A 20,178-nucleotide genomic window follows, 5' to 3' on the forward strand; every position below is an offset into this window, starting at 1 on the left:
ACACCACAACACACGTGGAGTGTTGCCTTGACAACATTTGAGGGTATATTTTCGAGAAATAATGGCAACGGGAGTCTCTGAGGACACATCTGAGCAACCTTATCATTTTGAACCGGAGTCGGACCAGGAACAGATGACGAACGTTTCTGAATGGTTGGTTAACGTCATGTCACTTTGATCTATCTTTGTACTGGCAGAGTAGCGTAGTTGCTATGTGTTTACTGATGTGTTAGTTCATTGACAGATTGATGTTATGTTATAAGATTTTTTTTTTTACATTACTTCTTAATCAGTAACAGACACCGTTATAAACCATGTACAAAAGTAAGCTTAGTGTAGTGTTCCCACGTTAACTTTATCACCCGAGTAACTTACACAGTTTGTAATAACAAACATAACGCGTTGTTCATTATAAACATGGGATTATGAATTATATTGAGAACGTCATACACAGAAAGCATGCCGTAATGTAACTTACCCTGTAAACTTTAGCCTCATTCATCGTGAAGCGTGCAAGCGATTTGCAAAGATTAATATAAAGGTTAATAAAACGTTACACTCACATCTTCCTGAGGTGCAGCAGGAACACGATCCTTTTTTCAAGAGCAGCTTATTAGCAAAACCTGCTTTATACTGACGCTCGTTTATAAAGCAGTCTGCTGAGAAATGATTTGCGCAAACATTGACGTTGATCGGGGGGAATATTCCCTTCTAAAACAAAACTCAGCAGCCACTGGGTCTTCAGCGGTTCGGATTTAGGAACATCAAAATGACTGCTGTGTTCGTTATTACACCCAACAACACAACACCACAATCGCTTAGACGCCATTCTGCTGCAGAGTATCAACAATGGCGGACTGATGACAGCTCGCTCAGGGCGGGTCTGTGTTGAAACGCTGCTGTCAATCAACAATCGTAGGGGGGGCGTACACCGTGTAACGTCACACGGTCAGACGGCTCGATTTGAGACAGGGGAAAATATATAAGGAGATTAAAAAAAAACACTGGATGTATTTTTATCATTATAGGATGGTTGTGTACAGGCACTGCCAACACACATTTCCGTATAATCAACTTGTAAAAGTGCATGTACCATTCTATGACCCCTTTAAAAATATTTTTTCCCCTCCTCTACAGGCTCAGCAGATGACCATGCAGGCAATGACACTGTCCCAGAAGCAACAGAAGGAAGAGATGCGAAAACGTGAGAAGGAGTCACAAAGAAAGTCACCACGCCAGCGACGGCGCTCTCCTCCACGTGCACGTTCACCTTCACGCTCACGCTCACCCTCACCCAGACCCCGAAGCCGCCCCCACACTGAAAGAACCATCCCTCAGACCCCGAAAGAAGCCCCAGAGCCCCCTCCAAAGCCCCGTAGCACTGAGGTAGAGAAACGGTTTGCTATTACTGTATAGTATAGTAATTAAATGCTTCAGCTTCTTGCTTCTTAATGTTTTCTTTAAGACACAGCCTAAAACAGAGGCCCCGGAAGATCAAGGGTCCTTTCAAGAGAAGAGGAATTTTTTTCAAAAGATTGGTGAGTGGACACTGTCAAATCAAAATTGTTAAAATGGCTAAAATAATTAGCAAAATTGCAGACGAGATAAGATTTCCACTATCTTTATGCATTTCAGGTACGTCAGAAGCACGCCCAACATCTGCGCCAAAGGTTGCAAAGCCACTGATATACGCCACTCCACCTGCAGTGCCCCACCCCAAATCACCTCCTCCAGTAAAGACTGAAGGTTGACGTTTGTTTTGTGCTTTTTTCTCTCTCTTTTCACTCCCACAATACCTAAGACAAGTGCTTCATTCTTTATTAAAATTCACTTTTATTTCATTATAATGTCTTCTTTACTATATATTAGGGCTGGGTGATAAAATGATAACGATAATTATCACGATATAAATTTCCTCAATAAAATTAGATCAAAAGTTCAATACATGTTTCGAATGTTTATGTAATGGAATTTAATTACAGTATTTTTTGTTAAGCTATAGCAGTTTTGTGCATTTGTATTATACTAAATGTCTTTAGGCTACTGTTTACATAACAAATTCAATTCAATTCAATTCAATTTTATTTGTATAGCGCTTTTCACAATACACATTGTTTCAAAGCAGCTTCACAGAAAGTGCATTTCATAAATGTACATTGAAAAATGTTAGAAAGAGAATGTTAAAGAAAAATGTTAGGATAAGTTAATCAATCATGTATTATTGTAGGCCATAACAACGCTGGCGTTGAGTCGTCTCTTCACAGGCGTCGAGTCGTCTCATCACAGGGGCATCTGAAGTCTCCATGAGCGGCTGGATACAAACTAGAGCTGACGAACTAGTTACCTCGGGACGAGTGTCCCGAGATAACAACAGAAAAGCAGATGGGAAATAATTAGCATAGCTGCTGTTCAGAATATTAATGCTGTTGGTGCGATTTAACTGTAATATAAAACGTATTTATAATGTGAATGCTTGGCTAAAGAGATGCGTCTTTAATCTAGTTTTAAACTGGGACAGCGAGTCTGAACCTCGAACAATATCAGGAAGACTATTCCAGAGTTTAGGAGCTAAATGTGAAAATGCCCTCCCTCCTTTGGTGGACTTAGATATCCTAGGAATGACCAGAAGCCTCGAGTTTAGTGATCTTAAAGAGCGCGATGGATTGTAAGGCGATAGAAGATCTGTTAAATATACTGGAGCTAAACCATTTAGGGCTTTATAGGTCAGTAGCAATACTTTGTAATTGATACGGAACTTAATAGGTAACCAGTGTGGAGATGATAAAATTGGTGTTATATGATCATATTTTCTTGACCTAGTAAGAACTCTAGCAGCTGCGTTTTGGACTAACTGTAGCTTGTTTATTGTTGATGCAGGACAACCAGCTAATAAAGCATTACAGTAATCTAGTCTCGAGGTCATGAATGCATGAACTAACTTTTCTGCATCAGAGATAGATAGCATGTTACGTAGCTTAGCAATGTTTCTAAGGTGGAAAAATGCCGTTCTTGTAACATATGAAATATGATTTTCGAAAGACAAGTTGCGGTCTAATATAACACCCAGGTCTTTTACTGTAGTGGATAAAGCGACAGGACATCCTTCCAAGTTAAAGTTGTATTGTGAGAGGTTTTGTGGGCAGTTTTTTGGACCAATAAGTAATACCTTCGTTTTATCTGAATTCAATAGCAGAAATTACACGTCATCCTGTGTTTAATATCATCAACACACGCTGTCAGTTTAGATAATTTAGCGTTTTCATCTGGTCGTGATGAAATATATAATTGAGTGTCATCAGCATAACAGTGGAAATTAATTCCATGTTTTCTTATAATATTACCAAGTGGCAGCATATATATAGAGAATAGCAGAGGGCCTAACACGGATCCTTGCGGCACCCCATAGTCTACTGATGTTATCTTTGATTTTTCCCCTTTTAGACAGACAAAATGGTAGCGGTCTGATAAATACGATCTAAACCAGTTTAATGCCTGTCCCTGAACACCAGTGTAATTTTGAAGTCGATCTAAGAGTATTTTATGATCTATAGTATCAAACGCAGCACTAAGATCGAGTAGAACTAGTATTGAGATACAGCCTTGGTCAGAAGCTAGCAGTAAATCATTTGTGATTTTAACGAGCGCGGTTTCTGTGCTGTGATGCGGCCTGAATCCTGATTGAAATTTTTCATAGATATCATTTTCTTGCAAGAAAGAGCACAATTGAGCGGACACAACTTTTTCTAGTATTTTAGACATGAATGGAAGATTTGAAATTGGTCTGTAATTTGCTAGGTTATTATGATCTAATTGTGGCTTCTTAATGAGAGGTTTTATGACTGCCAACTTGAATATTCTTGGAACATGACCTAAAGATAAAGACGAGTTAATAATATTGAGAAGAGGCTCTTCCACTACAGGTAACAACTCTTTCAGTAGTTTAGTGGGTATTGGATCTAATAAACATGTTGTTGGTTTAGATGCAATGATAAGTTTATTTAGCTCTTCCTAACAAAAACCATAGAATCAATATTACTTTTTACCATAGTTGTGAGGTGATGATCCAAATACCAAATACTATGGAAAAACTACTTTTACTCTATACAAATGAGGTTGTTAAAATGTTTACAGATGTTATGGTTTTTGTTAATGAAAAAAAATTATACTGCATCCCAACTAGCTACTGTCAAATGTGCATTTCTAAGAGACAAAACATGAAAATGCGAAATGTTGACCAGCTTGACAAGTGTTGGTCATTTTCTAATGATAAACCACAATTAACTCTATGGTTTCTACAACAAAAATCTCTATTTAAACTTGAAAGAAATAAAGAATTTACATTTATCGTGATAATTATCTAAATCGCCGGATATGACACATTTTTTGTGATAATGTTTTATAGCCATCATCCAAAATAATGTATCTGGAAGCTCATAAACTCTTCTTCACACAGTGAAACCATTCCCAGAACCTAATATTCAAGAACCTGAACCTGAACCCGAAACTCCAGAACCCACATCTCCTAAACCAGAACCTACCAGCAAAATTAGAGAGATCATCAAGCTGTACCAGAGCCGGCCCACTCCAGAACCGAAAGCCTTTGAGCCTGTCAGGTGGGAATTGACCATAGTTACTTTTCTTATTCATGTTCCTTGTCACATTATTGTGAAGCAATACCTTGCGCCACCTAGAGACCACTTTTTATGATCTAATCAATTCCCAATGGATAAAATCAAGCCCCCCACTCAATTTCTCGCGTTTTTTCTCGCTTGCATAATGTTGCTGTGATATTATGTGCACTTGAAGTGATTCACAGACTGTAAGAGGTGGGATAATGTGAACTTTGATCTTCATAGGGTACCAGCCAAGCACTTTGTAAAGAAAAATGACCCCAAAGAAGAGGCACTGGCCATTCTCAAAGCTCAAGGACCTGTCTCTCAACAGAAGGTAGATGATACTGACAAGCGACAAGCCATAATGCAGTGTTTTTTACTTTAATTTCTGACCCTTTTGAGCTTGAATTCAGTGTCAAGGATGCAGAAGTTCACCATGAATCATTTATGTATTCATGCTGTAGAAACAGTGGGAAGACGTGCCTACTACGCCCCCTCCGGCCCCTGAGTCCCATGGCCCTCGCTCCATCTCCAATGATATGAAACAGAAGCAGCGTTCACTAGCTGATCTCTTCGGCTCGCAGCGCTCACAGGCTCTGCCTCGTGTTCGTGACCCCATCCCTCCTCCACCTCCAAGCATCCCTGATCCGCCACTGTCGCCTGCACCTGGACTTAGTAAGTGATGTCACATATGAAATATGGGTTATTCCTAATATATGAATCAATGTCTTGATATATTGGATAAAATATTAAATTTACAATTGAGCATTTTTTTTAAATCATATTATTTAGTTTTATTTAATTTAAGAAAATGTATTAAAGATACAAGGTCATTCCAGGTGTTTCTTAATTTTTGAAATATTTAAAATATTCCAGGTGAAATTTTAAACATAGATTAAGAAATATTCCAGGTGTTTCTTTTCCTTTATCTAATTGAAATATTACAGCTGCTGGAAAAACTGGATATTTAAAAAGTGTTATCAAGATATAATCTAGTTTTTTTTCTGCAATCAAAATATTCCATGTGTTGATAAATTAATAATGTATTAAGTATTTAAGAAAATGTATTAAAATGTACATATTCCAGGTCTTTCTTCAATCGAAACGTTTCAAACTAAATGTGTTTTCTTCCAATATGTTCAATTCATCTTTGCATCCTGTTAGTCTTTTGTAAAATACACTGGTGTACATACTTTGATTTGCAACAAGCATGTTCATATTTTAAAAGTTTGAGCGTTGAAGTGTGAAGCCACTGCACATCAGGAATGACTTATATGCAAATTTGAGGCAAGCTGTGCAAATGTTAAGGTAAACTGGACATATTTGCCAATATAATCTTATGTACTAATTTCTCACCCTCTATGTATTTCTAAAGATCAGTTCAGCCGGATGTCAGAGGAGGAGAGCGTTCGCTCCCAATTGCACAGATTCTCTGCCAGCGTCTACTTCTCCTACCCCAGTATGCCTGGCAAACTCTTCCTGCGCAAGGAGGTATTTAATTCAAGACTGTTTTATGTGACTTTGCATGACTGATGGCTTCGACACAGCTGTTGTGTATGTGTATTCATTGTATTTGTGCTCTTTTGCACACAGCTATTTTATCCCAGAGAAAAATTCAACCAGCCATACATCCTAAATTTACTCTGTGAGCAGGTCAGTAGCAAACATTCTTGCGTGTTTTGATTTGCAGTACCAGCAGCAGGTTTGTTTTTTGTTGTGTATAGAAATCAAAGTTTCATAGTGTAAGATATTTTATACTATTTATTTTAAATCAATTTCTGTGCCCCTGTTTTTGTGAACTGCAGATTATGCGAGACACTTACTCGGATTCCTGTTTGAGGATTTCACGTGAGGAGCGGCGTAAAATGAAAGACCTGATGGGTATGTCAGATGCATAATATTAAGGCCATACCAGTCTAATAATAATTCAAATAAGCTTTTATGAATAATTCAACATGTCTTTCTGTCTTTATCACCAGCGAGCTTCCGTATCGGGACCAGTATCAGTTCTGTAGATGATGATGCCATGAAAAAAAGAATCGTCATGGCAGCAAGAGACAACTGGTCCAATTACTTTTCACGTCTCTTTAATGTGAAGGTGGAATACTTGGCTTTTCTTACACGATGCACATAAATATGCAAACATAAATTTGTCAAGCAGTCTGCAACGGTTTTGCATGTGTGCTTTAACAGCTGGGGAATGGAGATGCTCAGATTCTGGGAGTGTCTCATAGAGGAATCAGACTGCTGAAGGTGGCCAAAGCTTCAGGCATAAATCCCAAACACCTCAAACTGCTCCAAAGCTACAGGTACAGAACATATGAGGAGATGGAAATGACTTGTTAAATGTGCCGAAGCATTCCTCAATGATTTATTTACGCTATTGTTCAAAAGTTTGAGGTCGGTAAACATTTTTTAATGTAAAAGAAGTCACTTGTGCTCACCAAGGCTGCATTTATTTGATAAAAAATACTGTACAGTAAAAACTGTAATATTGTGAAAATATTTCAATATTTTTTTTTGTATTTTACTATATGTTATATCCTGTGTTAGAAAAACTGAATTTTTTTAGCATCATTACTCTAGTCTTCAGTGTCCCACGATCCTTCAAAAATTATTATAATGTGCTGATTGAAACATTTTGTATTATCATAGATTTTTTTTGTTGTGGAAACCATGATACATTGTTTTTTTTTATAAATAAAAAGTTATTAAGTTCATTAACAGAATAAGCATGCATCGGTATAAATGTCACTTTGTGTTCTTGTTGAATAAAAGTTTAAATTTCTTGATAAAAAAAAACTTTCTGACCCCAAAGTCGTGTGTTGCAGTTTATATAATCATATTTTGTTACTGTTCAGTTATTCACAGATATTTTCGGTACAGCAGCAAGAGGCTGGAAAAGTTGTGATCACCTTGAGTAATGAAGAATTGGAACTTCACTCCCAACAGGCGCCACAGATCGCTGCTGTGATTCGTCTCTTCCTCATGGAGCTGATTAAGGTGCTCAGTTAGTCAAACTAGCCTCAACACCGATATAGCTTCAGTTTTTCACTTCGCTGAAAATTCGCTGAAATGTGACCGCACCTTAATTTTCTATGCTATCTTGAATAAAGTTCTCTGATTCTCCATTTGCAGTACTCAGACTATGTGATCGGTGTGAAGAGCTATGTAACAGATGACAGGAGCTTGCTGACTTTCCACAGAGGCGATGTCATCAAACTGTTGAACATGGACGGACTCAAGGATGGTGAGAAGAGAACCTGAGAAAACCATTTGAGATTCTGGATATACTTAAGCCTTTCCTTAAAGGGATAGTTCACCCAAAAATGAAAATTCTGTCATCGTTTACTCACCCTCAAGTTGTTCCAAACCTGTATGAGTTTCTTTGTTCTGCTGAACACAAAAGAATATATTTTGAAGAACGTTTGTAAGAAAGCAGATAGAGCAACCATTGACTGCCATAGTATTTATTTCCCTACTATGGTAGTCAATGGTTGCTCTATCTGCTTGGTTACAAACGTTCTTCAAAATATCTTCTTTTGTGTTCAGCTGAACAAAGAAACTCATACAGGTTTGGAACAACTTGAGGGTGAGTAAACAATGACAGAATTTTCATTTTTGGGTGAACTATCCCTTTAAAACTACTATGTGTCGTTTCCACTCCTTTAGCGACACCAAAAATATTTTCCAAAATATGTTCCAGATTTCCCAAACACCCACTGTCTTACATTGTTTGGTCAAACAAATATTCCCTGACCAAACTCAACATTGGTTGAGCCAAAAGTTGTCATGTCTGACTGTTAAAAACAAGTTTTCCACATTAAGGAGACAATCAAATTTATCTACTCGTCTAATTCTCCAGGACACATTTTCCAGTGATATCTGTTTGGAAGTAGGAATATTTGATGTGCGCTATTCCAAAAAAAAAAGGAGAAAAAAGTGTGAAATGTATATATCCCAGCTGTCAGGGAAAGCTGGCAGGGTTCTCTATTAATAAATGTTCTTCCAGTAATGTTAATAGAACATTCGTTCAAAGTTATCTGGTCTTTAATAACACTATCAAAACATTAGCACAAAAATGTTATTTATTCATCATTCATGGAACGTTTTCATTAAACATTTTAGTTGGACGTTAGTCTAAAGTTTTATAAACATTATTACTTACCATTTTTTTTTTCAAATGGTTCTGAGAACATTCAGAATTAATGTTCCCATGATACTTGAAAAATGATAAAATAGAGAAAACATTACCTTTATGTTTTCTCTAATGTTCACATAACCAAGAAAAAATGTAAAACATTTAAGAATATATAAGAATGTTAGCAAAATATTCTTAGAACACATTTTTGTTAGCTGGTATATTGAATTTCACTTACGTATATGATTGATTAAGTAGTATATAGCATAAAACATTAAAGGTGTTTTTTGTTTTTGCAGGATGGATGTTCGGTTCCATTGGGGGCCGTTCTGGACTCTTCCCGGTGGACGTCACTCAGCCTTGTGCCCCACCAGACTACCACAGCAACAATATGGAGCGGCAACTTGAACGAAAGAAGAGTATGAGACTCACTGGCTCTTCCTCCAAAGTACCAGGCAATGGCTCCATCACCAACGTGCCTGTCAATGGCACTGTGACCAATATAACTACCAATAGCTACGTCTCCAACAGCCCAGTTGCCCGCTCCATAGCTGCCAGCAGTGAATACAGTGTGGAGGTATCGTCCATCCACAGATCTGAATCAGTACGTCAGCTGCATATCATGACTGAGTTTGCCGGGAAGTTCTTCACAGATGCTATTGGCAGGTAAAGACCTCTGAAAATCAAACTTCAACCAAATGAAATGATCCATAAAACAGCCTTGTTTTGCATCAAACTCTGCTGAACACTGATCTGTTTCTCTCTTTTCTCAGACCAAACATGAAAGACAAAAGTCTTAATGAGATTGTGGAATACACTCCTGTATGTATGCATATTTTAGTCTCTCACTCTGTATATGCTGGGATTATAGGAGTTTGTTTGATTCTTTTAGCTTTCTGTGTTTTCTTTTATTAGAATCCCATTCAAGAACCACTGATCCTTTTCTCAGACAATGATCTCAATCGCCTGGGTGCTCAAAACTTCATATGTAAGTGCACATAATATTATCACGGACATAGTGTAAAATCATTATAAAAGAATACATTTTGTCAAAGTCAGTGAGTCTCCTAAAATAAAATCAGGACCCCAATGAAGAGCAAAGGAGTCTTATATCACCCTGTAGGATTCCATCAGATTTAGTTTTGCAGCGTTGAGCATTATAACCAATCACACACGTTTCTGTTGAGCTTATGAATGTGACGGCCAATCAGAGGCGTTCAGATTACCCATCGCTGAAACGAAGAACGCATGCTCTCTCTGACTGAATTCTGACTGAAACTTGCTAATTCTACCATCATAAAATGTTAGAATATAACGTTAGGGGAACGTTAGAGAATAATGTTAGGGGAACATTAGAGAAAAAGTTAATGGAACATTAGAATATAACATTAGAGGATAATGTTAGGAGAACGTTTGGGGATCTAATGTTTTATTTTCGTTAAGAAAACTTGCCTGGCTAACCAAAAACAAACCTTTAAAAAATAGCATTCGGGAAGCCAAAAATTGTTATCTGTTAATTATGAGTTCTACGAGTACATGAGCGCTTTTTACAAGTTGAAATCACGTAATTGCGGTAATTATGACATGGCGTAAACACACCTACAGTCAAACATGATCTAAAACAGGCACATAAACTAAAAAAAAAAAGAAGATAAAACATCATCTTGCACCAACATTGACTTACTGGTGTGTCAGTGTTATTTAAATAAATGTGTATTTTGTATTAAACCACATAGCTTGTCAATAATTAGTTAATATATGCTGTGATTGTTATTCTTATTTTACATGTATACACAGATATTTCATGGAACGCCATGAATATTTGCCTCAAAATCATGGGAAAGTCATGGAAATGCAATGGTAGAAATATGTATGAACCCTGATGGCTACTTAAATTAGTAAAAAATTCAATAGAAAAAAATATATATGCTATTAAATAAAAAATGTTTGCCTGCAAAAGTGGTCATTATATTTTGTTGACGTTATACCAAAATATTTAATCGCAGATTGACCAATCAGAATAAAGTATCCCAGGTGGCATTTGACACAATGCTCTCTTTGTAGATGTAATGCAGTTTATGTTGGATCAGCCTATGAAGAAAAATCAGAAAGAGAGCGACTGTGTTAACTTCATTTTGCAGGTGAGCTTTCCCTCCACATTTAAAGCATATTCATTTGAGAGGTATTGTGAATTTGTACATCTGTAACATGACAACTTGTTTTATTTTAGCTGGGAAAAGAGAAGGAGTTTCTCAGGGATGAGATCTACTGTCAGATCATCAAGCAGACCACCAAACACCCAGTCAAGTGAGTGATAATGTGTGTACACACACCATTGTTCATTTGTGGGAAGTAAGTTGTATTTTTCTTTTTATACTTGCAAGGACATAATTTAATCAAAAGTGGCAGCAAATACATTCATAGTGTTAATCAAATAAATGCTTTCTATTCATCAAAGAATCCTTTATCATAGTTTCCACAAAAACTATTCCAACATTTATAATAAAATTTAGAAATGTTTCTTATACACCAAATCATCATATTAGAATGATTTCTGAAGGATCATGTGACACTGGAGACTGGAGAAGTGATACTGAAAATTCAGTTTTGCCATCGCAGGAATAAATTAAAAATTTAAATATATTAAAATAGAAAACACAATTGTAATAATATATCACAATGTTGGTAAGCATAAGAGACTTACGACCCCAAACTTTTGAATGGTAGTGTATATTGTTTTCTGATTTTGTAGGGAAAACTGCACCCGTGGCTGGCGTTTGATGAGTCTGGTGACTGGATTCTTCCCCTGTTCCAACACTCTCCTTCCATATTGCACCCGCCACCTGGAGGCTATCATTCAGGATGCCAACCACCCTTTTCAAGGTACAGTATTCACTTCTAACATCTCATTCTGTATTTATAGTGCAAACTTGATTCAGTAACCCCACCAATATGAGCCAAGTTTACATCACATGCGGATTTTGCTATACAATCTCATTAGAAAGTAAATTGAACCGGTTTGTATGTACAAGATTAGCAGTGTTTGTGATTGTGTGAATATACTATTTGTATATAGAACTGGCAAATGTGTGCACAATGAATCTCAGACGATCACTCAGTTTTGGAGGACGCAGGCACATCCCTTCCAATTCAGAGATGGAGGCCATTTTGGTAAGTGAAAGCACATGAGATACAAGGCCGTAACCATGTCTTGAACATTGGGAAATTCACCGGAAAGAATAGATATCCCCGTAATGACATTAAGCGATAGATTGACGCGCTTGTCTGTGTGCACGAGCCAAAAGAGAACATAAACCCCGCCTACTTCGATTTGATTGGCCATCTCAATCATTTTGACATTGACGAGCGCCGTTAGACCTGAGGCAGACCAGACTAATAATGTAACTTTTAAAACTTTTTGTCATCCTAACATTCAGAGCGCTGTAAAATCGTGAATGGAGTGCGGGAGAGCAGTGCAATAATTGTGCAATAATTTCAAATATTGGGGGGGGACAATTTGGCCATTTCTAATTATTGGGGGGGACTTCAATGTCTATGCTGGTTACGGCCCCGGATGAGATGTTGAGCAGAGAATGTCAAAGCATGCGAAATAGTTTTCTTTACCATAATATCTGAATCACATGCAGGCTGGGAGGAACTCTCGTCGGCTGCCCATCATGCTGCCTGGTGGAACCGAATTTACCTGCAAGATTCACAGATTTAGTGTAAGTGAGGGCCCCTCTTTCATATATATTTATCTTAAGATGATGTGTTGTCTACATGTAGCACTATTGTGCTTTTCTATAGGTTGCATCTGAGGTGGTACAGGACTTTTGCGCTGATATAGGCGTTATAAATCCAGCAGAAATAAAAGAATTTTCCATCTATGCTACTAAAAAAGGGGGTAAGATGTCCTCTGTCACTCTTATGCACACATGAACACACATTCACATATTAATCAGTTTATGCTTTTTCATACTGTTCTCACAATGAATCACTCTCTTTAGAGGATATGACACGCCCAGTTCACTCCGATGAGTATCTATTTGACTTCCTGCTGGATGATGGCTCGATCTCACTCTCCCTTTATCGAATAATGTGGAAACAGCCACTCCAGTTCAGCAATGATCTTTACCTGGAGTTCCACTACCAGCTGGTACAAAAACTATATGCAATATGCCTGTTTTCCTGTTTTACATGAATTAATATTCAATATATTCAAGAAAATAAAAACATTACAAGTCTCTTTATGCTCACCAAGGCTGCATTTATTTAATCCAAAATACAGTAAAATATTATTACAATTTAAAAAACTTATTTTCTATTTTAATACATTTAAAAATGTAATTTATTCCTGTGATGACAAAGCTGGATGTTCAGCACCATTACTCCAGTCTTCAGTGTCACATGATCCTTTAGAAATCATTCTAATACGCTGATTTGCTGCTCAAGAAACTTTCATTATTATTATTATTTTGGACAATGTTGAAAATGTTTTTGTGGAAACAATGATACCATTCAAACATTTGTGGCAAGATTAAAAAAGAGAGAAATTATTACTTTTATTCATTAAGGATGCAAAAGTGAAATCAAAAATTATTCAAAAGTGACAGTGAAGACATTTATAATGTTCCAAAAGATTTATATTTGTTCAATGCTTTAATAAGTTAAAAAATATAAATACATTTCATAAATGCAAATAAATGCTGTACATTGAACTTTCTATTCATCAGAGAATCCTGAAAAAGTATCACCATTTCCACAAAAATATTAAGCAGCACACTTGTTTTAAACATTGATGATGATAATAATAATAATAATAATAATAATAATAATAATGAATGTTTCGTGAGCAGAAAATCATCATATTAGAATGATTTCTGAAGGATCATGTGACGCTGAAGACTGGAGTAATGGTGCTGAACATTCAGCTTTGCCATCACAAGAATAAATTACATTTGAATCTATAGTAAAATATAGAAAACAATTTGTAATAATTTTAGAAAAATTACTGTTTTTACGATTAAATATTTTTTAATTAAATGCAGCCTTGGTGAGCATAAGACTTCACAATAGACTGCCATCACATATATTAAAATAGAGAACAAGTATTTAAAATTGTAATAATATTTCACAATATTACTGTTTTTACTGTATTTTGATGAAATAAACAAACCCTAAGTTCAAATATCTCTGATTATCATATTTGATGGATGCTGGTCTTGTGTGTTTTTCAGCTTGTGGCTAATTATCTGCAAGGGAGGGTGTTGCTGCCCATGAACAGCTCTACAATCTACCAGCAGGTGGCAGAGTTGACCGTTTTCCAACACCTTGCGCTTGGACTGACTGATCTACCATCCAAGTAATTTTATATATCTCAAGCGATGTGATGTCTTACACCTAAAATAATGAATAAATCGGACACTCTTGACACATATTGATTGGTAATCAATGTTCAATCATCAGCTCTGAGGTCAAGCAGTACCTTCCCCGGAAGGATGGGCTCAACGCCAGTGATGAAAGGTTTCTAGCTACTATACGGTCACAATTTTCCACCTTAGGCCCCCTCAGCCATCTTGATGCCAAAGCTCGCTTTATCAGTAAGTGAGCAAACCCGTCTAAATGTTCATTTACTGATTTTACATCTGTGTTCCATTTTTTCCAAACAAACAAACTCTTTTAACTTTCCAGAAAGTGTCACTTCACTGCCTCTCTTTGGATTTGATATATTCACTGTTCAGAAAGTAAGTCATCCCAGCTGCCCCTCTCCCTCGGTGGTCGGCGTCAACCATGAAGTTATCACGATCGTTGATCCCAAATCACAGGTATCTGACACTCCAATAGGATTCAGTATTCCTATTATGCTTTGATCGTCATAGTGTGTTTTAACCATGCTCGACCATGACTAAACTTTCACAAACTTCACAGAACGAATGTTTGACAGTGTCTCTAGAGGATGTGCAGTCCTTGCGCTCAATCCGTCCCAAAAAAGACAAGCTGCAATCAGTTGAGATCATTTTTGGTGGGCAAACTCAACCCCGGACTCTCAGCTTCTCTCTAAAGCAGGTACGCATGTAGATAAAAGGTTGTGGATATGTACATATTGTCATTTTCAAAGAGCTGGTAGTTTTTAATGAATGAGATTGCTCTTGTTTTGATCTCTCGTTCTCCCAGGCAAAAGAACTATGCCACACCATTGCTGTGATTATGGAAGAGGTGGTGAAACCCTCCTACAGCAGCATGTCCAGTCGGGCCGGAACTCCTCATTAAACAACCAACTTATGCAAACATCACCTAATATCCTATGACTTACCCTGAGTTCAAATATGTCTCCTGCCATAAATCATTACAGACATTATATTTCATAAACATGTATAAAAGTTTACATACGATCAAGGCTAATACTTACCAAGTGTTTAATTCATTATATCCAGGGTTCTGTAAAAATACTGGGGGTTTGCAGAGAACATGTATACAGCATATATACATTTCTTTATAAATGTCATGATATTTTGAACTCTTTGGAATGAACATGAATGATTTGATAACCACTATTCATTTTTTGTGTGTAAATGTATACCATTAAATGGGACTGATTTGTGATTATATTTATTATACGGCTCACCTATTTTGTATACGTGTTAAAATCATGTTTAATTATTTGCGTCCAAATAAAAGAAAATGTATTAGTGAGTATAGAAATTAATTTATTTAAAGTGTAAAATGTCTTTTGAAGTGTATTTTTCATTCTTTTTTCAATAAAAATCACTGATATCTGTCCTCTTCAGAAAACAGAGAAAACATTTAATTTTGTGTGCGGATATACATTCAAAGAGCACTATTCATTAATATGCATTTATTATAAACCGCACAAGACATCGCCAAACAGAGGCTCCGCCCTTTGAGCCAGACAGCGGCAAGCCGCTTGGGAGGCTGCTCACTGCAGAGTGGAGGAGGTGGACGTCCAGTTCCCCCTCGCTGGACGTAATGGTTGGCGTTAGACGGTCTAACCCTACCCATAATAACCGTATCGCTAAACATAACTCCATCCATTTGGTCCACTGAGGTGGAGCTGGACTAGGTCAAGATCCACCCTTTACGTGCAGAGAGGGGGGGCCGGACGTCATTTGGCTCTGTAGTGAGCGCCACTTGACTGCCGAAGAGACAAAACAAAACAAATCCCGCCCCTCAGATAACACTGACCAATCAGATTCCACTACATCGTTCCTGCACAGACATACCACGCCCTTCGAGTTACTAACATGGCCGTCACCAGGGAGTGAGTCCAAGGATTTGGAGACGAATATTATTTGATTCTGCTAAAACACTCTTGATGATTGACGATACCACTTGCGGGTCGTTGATGTTACAGCTCTATAACGTAAGTTTGCATTGATTTAGTGTGACTTGAGCATGTAGCTAGTATCATTTAACCCCTAGGCCACCTCTAATAAACTGATTAACCAGCTGTTTGGATTATTTATTAAATTGTTTAATCGTGTTTATACATGCATTATTGTAAATTTGACTGCTCATTTCAACATAAATATAAACCAGGGTTTTTTCACAAGCTTTGTCGCAAGCCTTGTCCAAACGATCAACATGGTAACGTTAGCTGTCTTTCACTTTAACATAGGTTTACTAATAATATCGTAAACACTCTGAAATATGTTGCTTTATTGTGATATGTCAGAAGCAAATGCAAGCTGTAACTCGTGTATTTAATTATATTCTGCAATAACACTGTTTATTTAGTGTATCTCTATAGTATACATATTAATAAATGTCTCTACAGAACTGTCATGTGCTTAGAGACTGTAACTTAGTTGTTCAGATGAATCCTGCATCATCATTACACTCCCTGTGTAGTCTCTAGTGGCATCAACACTAAGTAGTTGTCTAATACTATCACCTTATAAATCAGGTCAACACTACTTTCTCTGAATATGTTGATTTATGAGATTATGTAAGTGATTTATTTGGGGTTGGTTCTCGGCAATGATTTGACAGCTTTGTGAGCCATTTTAGATATTTAAAGTCAGTCAGAGTAAGTTACCTTGCCTAGTTTCCTTGTCTTTCTAATGAATAAGCCAAACTCTTAGCGATTTGTTTTTGAAATACACTGTACAATCTTACCTAGAAAGACAAAGATTAAACGATTAAATGTCACATTGTTTGAGGTTTGTAGCCAAAGCTGTTTTTTTAGATTACTGGCACTCTTATATAATTTATCTTGTTTAATTTTAGATTGTATTAAAGTGGCATAAGCGTACTAATCTGAAATATGGTGTAATGGAATATTTTTTTGTATAATTTTCTTTTGTCCAAATTAAAGTAATCTGGGTGCAGTTGTAAGCAGTAGAAGACTGCTTACAACTGCATATATATATATATATATATATATATATATATATATATATATATATATATATATAATTCTGTGTGTGTATATATATATATATACACACACAGAATTTTTTCAGTAACTGCAGAATGTAAACTTGACTTGGATACTGATATTAATCTGGTTGTTGACTCTTAATAATTTCCTTCGCTCTCTACCCTGATCAGATCCCTTTGAATGTAAGAAGAGAGAAGGCACACCCTCTCATTGATTACAGCTCCCTGGGCATCGAGTACAGCTCTGACAGCCGTCCCTCAGACTGGCAGTGTCCGCAGGTGCAACGTCTTGGAGCTGGGGGCCCACAGTTGGCTTCCTCTGCCAGCAGGGCTGGGATCGGGACAAGTGTGGACCGTAACTACCAGCTCTGGGCAGCTCGACAGAGCATGGTGAGAGACAGCAGTTGCCATGGAGCTACAGGATAAGAAACAGGTAAGTTCTTGAGGCGTTTTCCTACTATAGATGAGAGTAGGTTTGCTAGTCTTAAAGTGCTCAGACTGTTGATTACCACTGAAAATAATTTTTCACCCAGCCCTCAGTCTGTAAATACAAACAAAAATCACATTTAAAGTAATGCAGCAGGAGTTGAAGATTGGGATGTTTGGGATTTTTTACTTTATACACAGATAAGGCAATTGTATCACACTAGTCTTATGTCATATAATATAATGTTAATTAAATAAATACATTAGAAAATAGAGCATTATATTGAAACTATATATAATATATACAAGCATACACACACACACACACACACGCATACATACATACATACATACATTGGAAACATTTTATAATGTTTTTGAAAGTAGTCTCTTAATCTCACCAAGGCTGCATCTATTTAATCAAAAATACAGTAAAAACAGTAATAATGTGAAATATTATTTCAATTTAAATTAATTTGTTTCTGTTGTAATATATTTTAAAATGTAATTTATTCCTGTGATGACAGCTGAATTTTCAGCTTCATTACTTCTGTCTTTAGTGTCACATGATTCTTCAGAAATATATATATAGTTTCTTTAAGCGTCTTGCGGAGCGTATTGACTGCTGTTAGACTCCTTGTGCATTCAAAAATCTCACTAGATTATTACAATTCTGCCAAATAATTGTAAAATATTACAAAATATGTCAAAAGGATTTTTAAAAAAATGTATACTGTTATTTCCTACTGACACACTACAGCAAAATATATTAATAACTGGCTTAAAACCATTTTTTTGGGGTGAAAATACTAATGTGCCTAAAACTTTTGCACAGTACTGTTTATTAATAATATGTTTTTTTTCCTTTTTTTTTCTTTATATTTTAAGTCTTGTGGCTGTCTTTGGAACTGTGTGTATTTTAAAGATGCACTATAATATTTATGAGGATATATTGACAGAAATGCAATATAATATACATAACTATGTTTTCAGTGGTGTATTAAGACCTTACATAATGACCCGTTATGTTTTTATTACCTTAGAATGAGCCGTTTCTGTCTACATACACTGCGGGTCCCCTTACAGTGAATTCACCATTTTGCGCCATCATGTTTCTACAACGTCCCTAAACCAGGGGTGTCCAATCTGCTCCTGGAGGACCACTGTCCTGCAGAGTTTAGCTCCAACCCCAATTAAACACACCTGAAGCAGCTAATCAAAGTCTTATTAGGCATACTAGAAACTTCCAGACAGGTGTGTTGAGGCAAGCTGGAGCTAACTTCGGCAGGACAGTGGCCCTCCAGGACCGACTTAGGACACCCCTGCCCTAAACGGACAAACTTCTCTACAGAGCGCTAGCTAATCCCTGCTGTCTCAGACGACAGCATCTTTGTCCTGTGTCGGTCACCGTAGCTTCTCTTTGTGCTTCGAAAGGGAGGGGTGAGCGGGTGCAATACACAAGATGCCACTAAAATTTACACAGTGCACCATTAATGTTATTTGCGGTGTAATGCATTGCCCCATAGTCATTCATTCCATTCAAAACATTTTTACATTTTATATTATTTATTTAATTAATATGGTAGAACCCAGAACATTCATGTTTTATCACTAGCCACCAATGACAATGCATTAATTACTCTCATGTAATATTAGCCTCTAGCCTGGCCAAAAACAACTTGAACTCAAATTCATTGACCCTGGGCTGACCCTGGGAAATTGTGATCACACTAGTAAATCTTCACTGATTTTTTTTTCTATTCTTCTCTGGCATATTTTAGACCTCTGTTATACTCCATACAGGAAGTGCTGAAAAGCTGGTGGGAATGAAGAAGTTTTTTTCTCGATCAGGCTCGGGGACACAAAATTCTAAAATAGAAAAATGGATATTTGTTGCAACCTGTTTATTTACAGGGGGAGTTTTGTTCTTATTTTCCAGTCATGGGTAATTTTGCTCTGAAGTGTCCTGTAATAATTAACAGTTCATCTTTAAACACACCAGACACTTTTGAATGGAGATGGAAGTTGTAGGTTGTGTAAGCCATATCGTCTTGTTGACTTTGGACATAAGAAAAGCTTGATATGTTGTGGATTTCTGTTGTTGTAGTTGTAGTTTAAAATGTGCCTGAAAAGAAGTGAAGTTGGGCCAGAAATGCAGAGACTTCTAGCTATCTCATGAAAGGAGGAGATTTGTTTCGTGTATTAGGATGTTAAAATACTTTACATTTGTCTGCAGTAACATTTATTTCACCAGCTCATATACGTATAATTCTGTGTAGCTTAACATTAACCTATACATTTACCTGTATTTATTTGTTAACGTTGCTTGTGTTGGACAGCATCATTAAAGTCAGTGGCAGTATGACTTTGTAAGACTGTATGACTGTAATTTGGTAGGAATGATGTTGCTGAGATTTCCTCTTTGGTGCTTGTCTTACCTGTATTGATTTTGCTGAGGTAATGAGAGTGTGCTGGGGTGGTTGTTGCCATGGGTCTATCTATCTATCTATCTATCTATCTATCTATCTATCTATCTATCTATCTATCTATCTATCTATCTATCTATCTATCTATCTATCTATCTATCTGTCTATCTGT

General features: G+C 36.8%; 2 protein-coding genes across 3 annotated transcripts in view; both read left to right on the forward strand.

Moving 5' to 3' along the window:
* Window positions 1-15,559, forward strand: part of myo15b (myosin XVB) — a gene marked incomplete at its 5' end in the record, with an annotated part of 45,988 nt that extends 30,429 nt beyond the window's left edge. Inside the window, 28 exons of the mRNA XM_079845560.1 lie at window positions 1,138-1,386; window positions 1,466-1,538; window positions 1,636-1,746; window positions 4,454-4,613; window positions 4,857-4,947; window positions 5,078-5,288; window positions 5,989-6,104; window positions 6,207-6,266; window positions 6,419-6,494; window positions 6,593-6,711; window positions 6,807-6,922; window positions 7,475-7,616; window positions 7,752-7,863; window positions 9,054-9,420; window positions 9,528-9,576; window positions 9,670-9,742; window positions 10,819-10,895; window positions 10,985-11,061; window positions 11,507-11,637; window positions 11,831-11,925; window positions 12,402-12,479; window positions 12,562-12,658; window positions 12,762-12,910; window positions 13,992-14,116; window positions 14,221-14,354; window positions 14,446-14,579; window positions 14,683-14,820; window positions 14,929-15,559. Coding sequence (XP_079701686.1) covers window positions 1,138-1,386; window positions 1,466-1,538; window positions 1,636-1,746; window positions 4,454-4,613; window positions 4,857-4,947; window positions 5,078-5,288; window positions 5,989-6,104; window positions 6,207-6,266; window positions 6,419-6,494; window positions 6,593-6,711; window positions 6,807-6,922; window positions 7,475-7,616; window positions 7,752-7,863; window positions 9,054-9,420; window positions 9,528-9,576; window positions 9,670-9,742; window positions 10,819-10,895; window positions 10,985-11,061; window positions 11,507-11,637; window positions 11,831-11,925; window positions 12,402-12,479; window positions 12,562-12,658; window positions 12,762-12,910; window positions 13,992-14,116; window positions 14,221-14,354; window positions 14,446-14,579; window positions 14,683-14,820; window positions 14,929-15,024 — 3,456 coding nt within the window. The 3' untranslated portion in view covers window positions 15,025-15,559. The remainder of the gene's footprint in view (window positions 1-1,137; window positions 1,387-1,465; window positions 1,539-1,635; window positions 1,747-4,453; window positions 4,614-4,856; window positions 4,948-5,077; window positions 5,289-5,988; window positions 6,105-6,206; window positions 6,267-6,418; window positions 6,495-6,592; window positions 6,712-6,806; window positions 6,923-7,474; window positions 7,617-7,751; window positions 7,864-9,053; window positions 9,421-9,527; window positions 9,577-9,669; window positions 9,743-10,818; window positions 10,896-10,984; window positions 11,062-11,506; window positions 11,638-11,830; window positions 11,926-12,401; window positions 12,480-12,561; window positions 12,659-12,761; window positions 12,911-13,991; window positions 14,117-14,220; window positions 14,355-14,445; window positions 14,580-14,682; window positions 14,821-14,928) is intronic.
* Window positions 15,560-17,452: 1,893 nt separating this feature from the next.
* Window positions 17,453-20,178, forward strand: part of tmem94 (transmembrane protein 94) — a 37,943-nt gene continuing 35,217 nt past the window's right edge. For both annotated transcript variants that reach the window (XM_079845938.1, XM_079845939.1), the window contains exon 1: window positions 17,453-17,587. In XM_079845938.1, coding sequence (XP_079702064.1) covers window positions 17,564-17,587 — 24 coding nt within the window. In that variant the 5' untranslated portion in view covers window positions 17,453-17,563. The remainder of the gene's footprint in view (window positions 17,588-20,178) is intronic.

This window comes from Gobio gobio (assembly GCF_949357685.1).
Source record: "Gobio gobio genome assembly, chromosome: 20".
Classification (NCBI taxonomy): Eukaryota; Metazoa; Chordata; class Actinopteri; order Cypriniformes; family Gobionidae; genus Gobio; species Gobio gobio.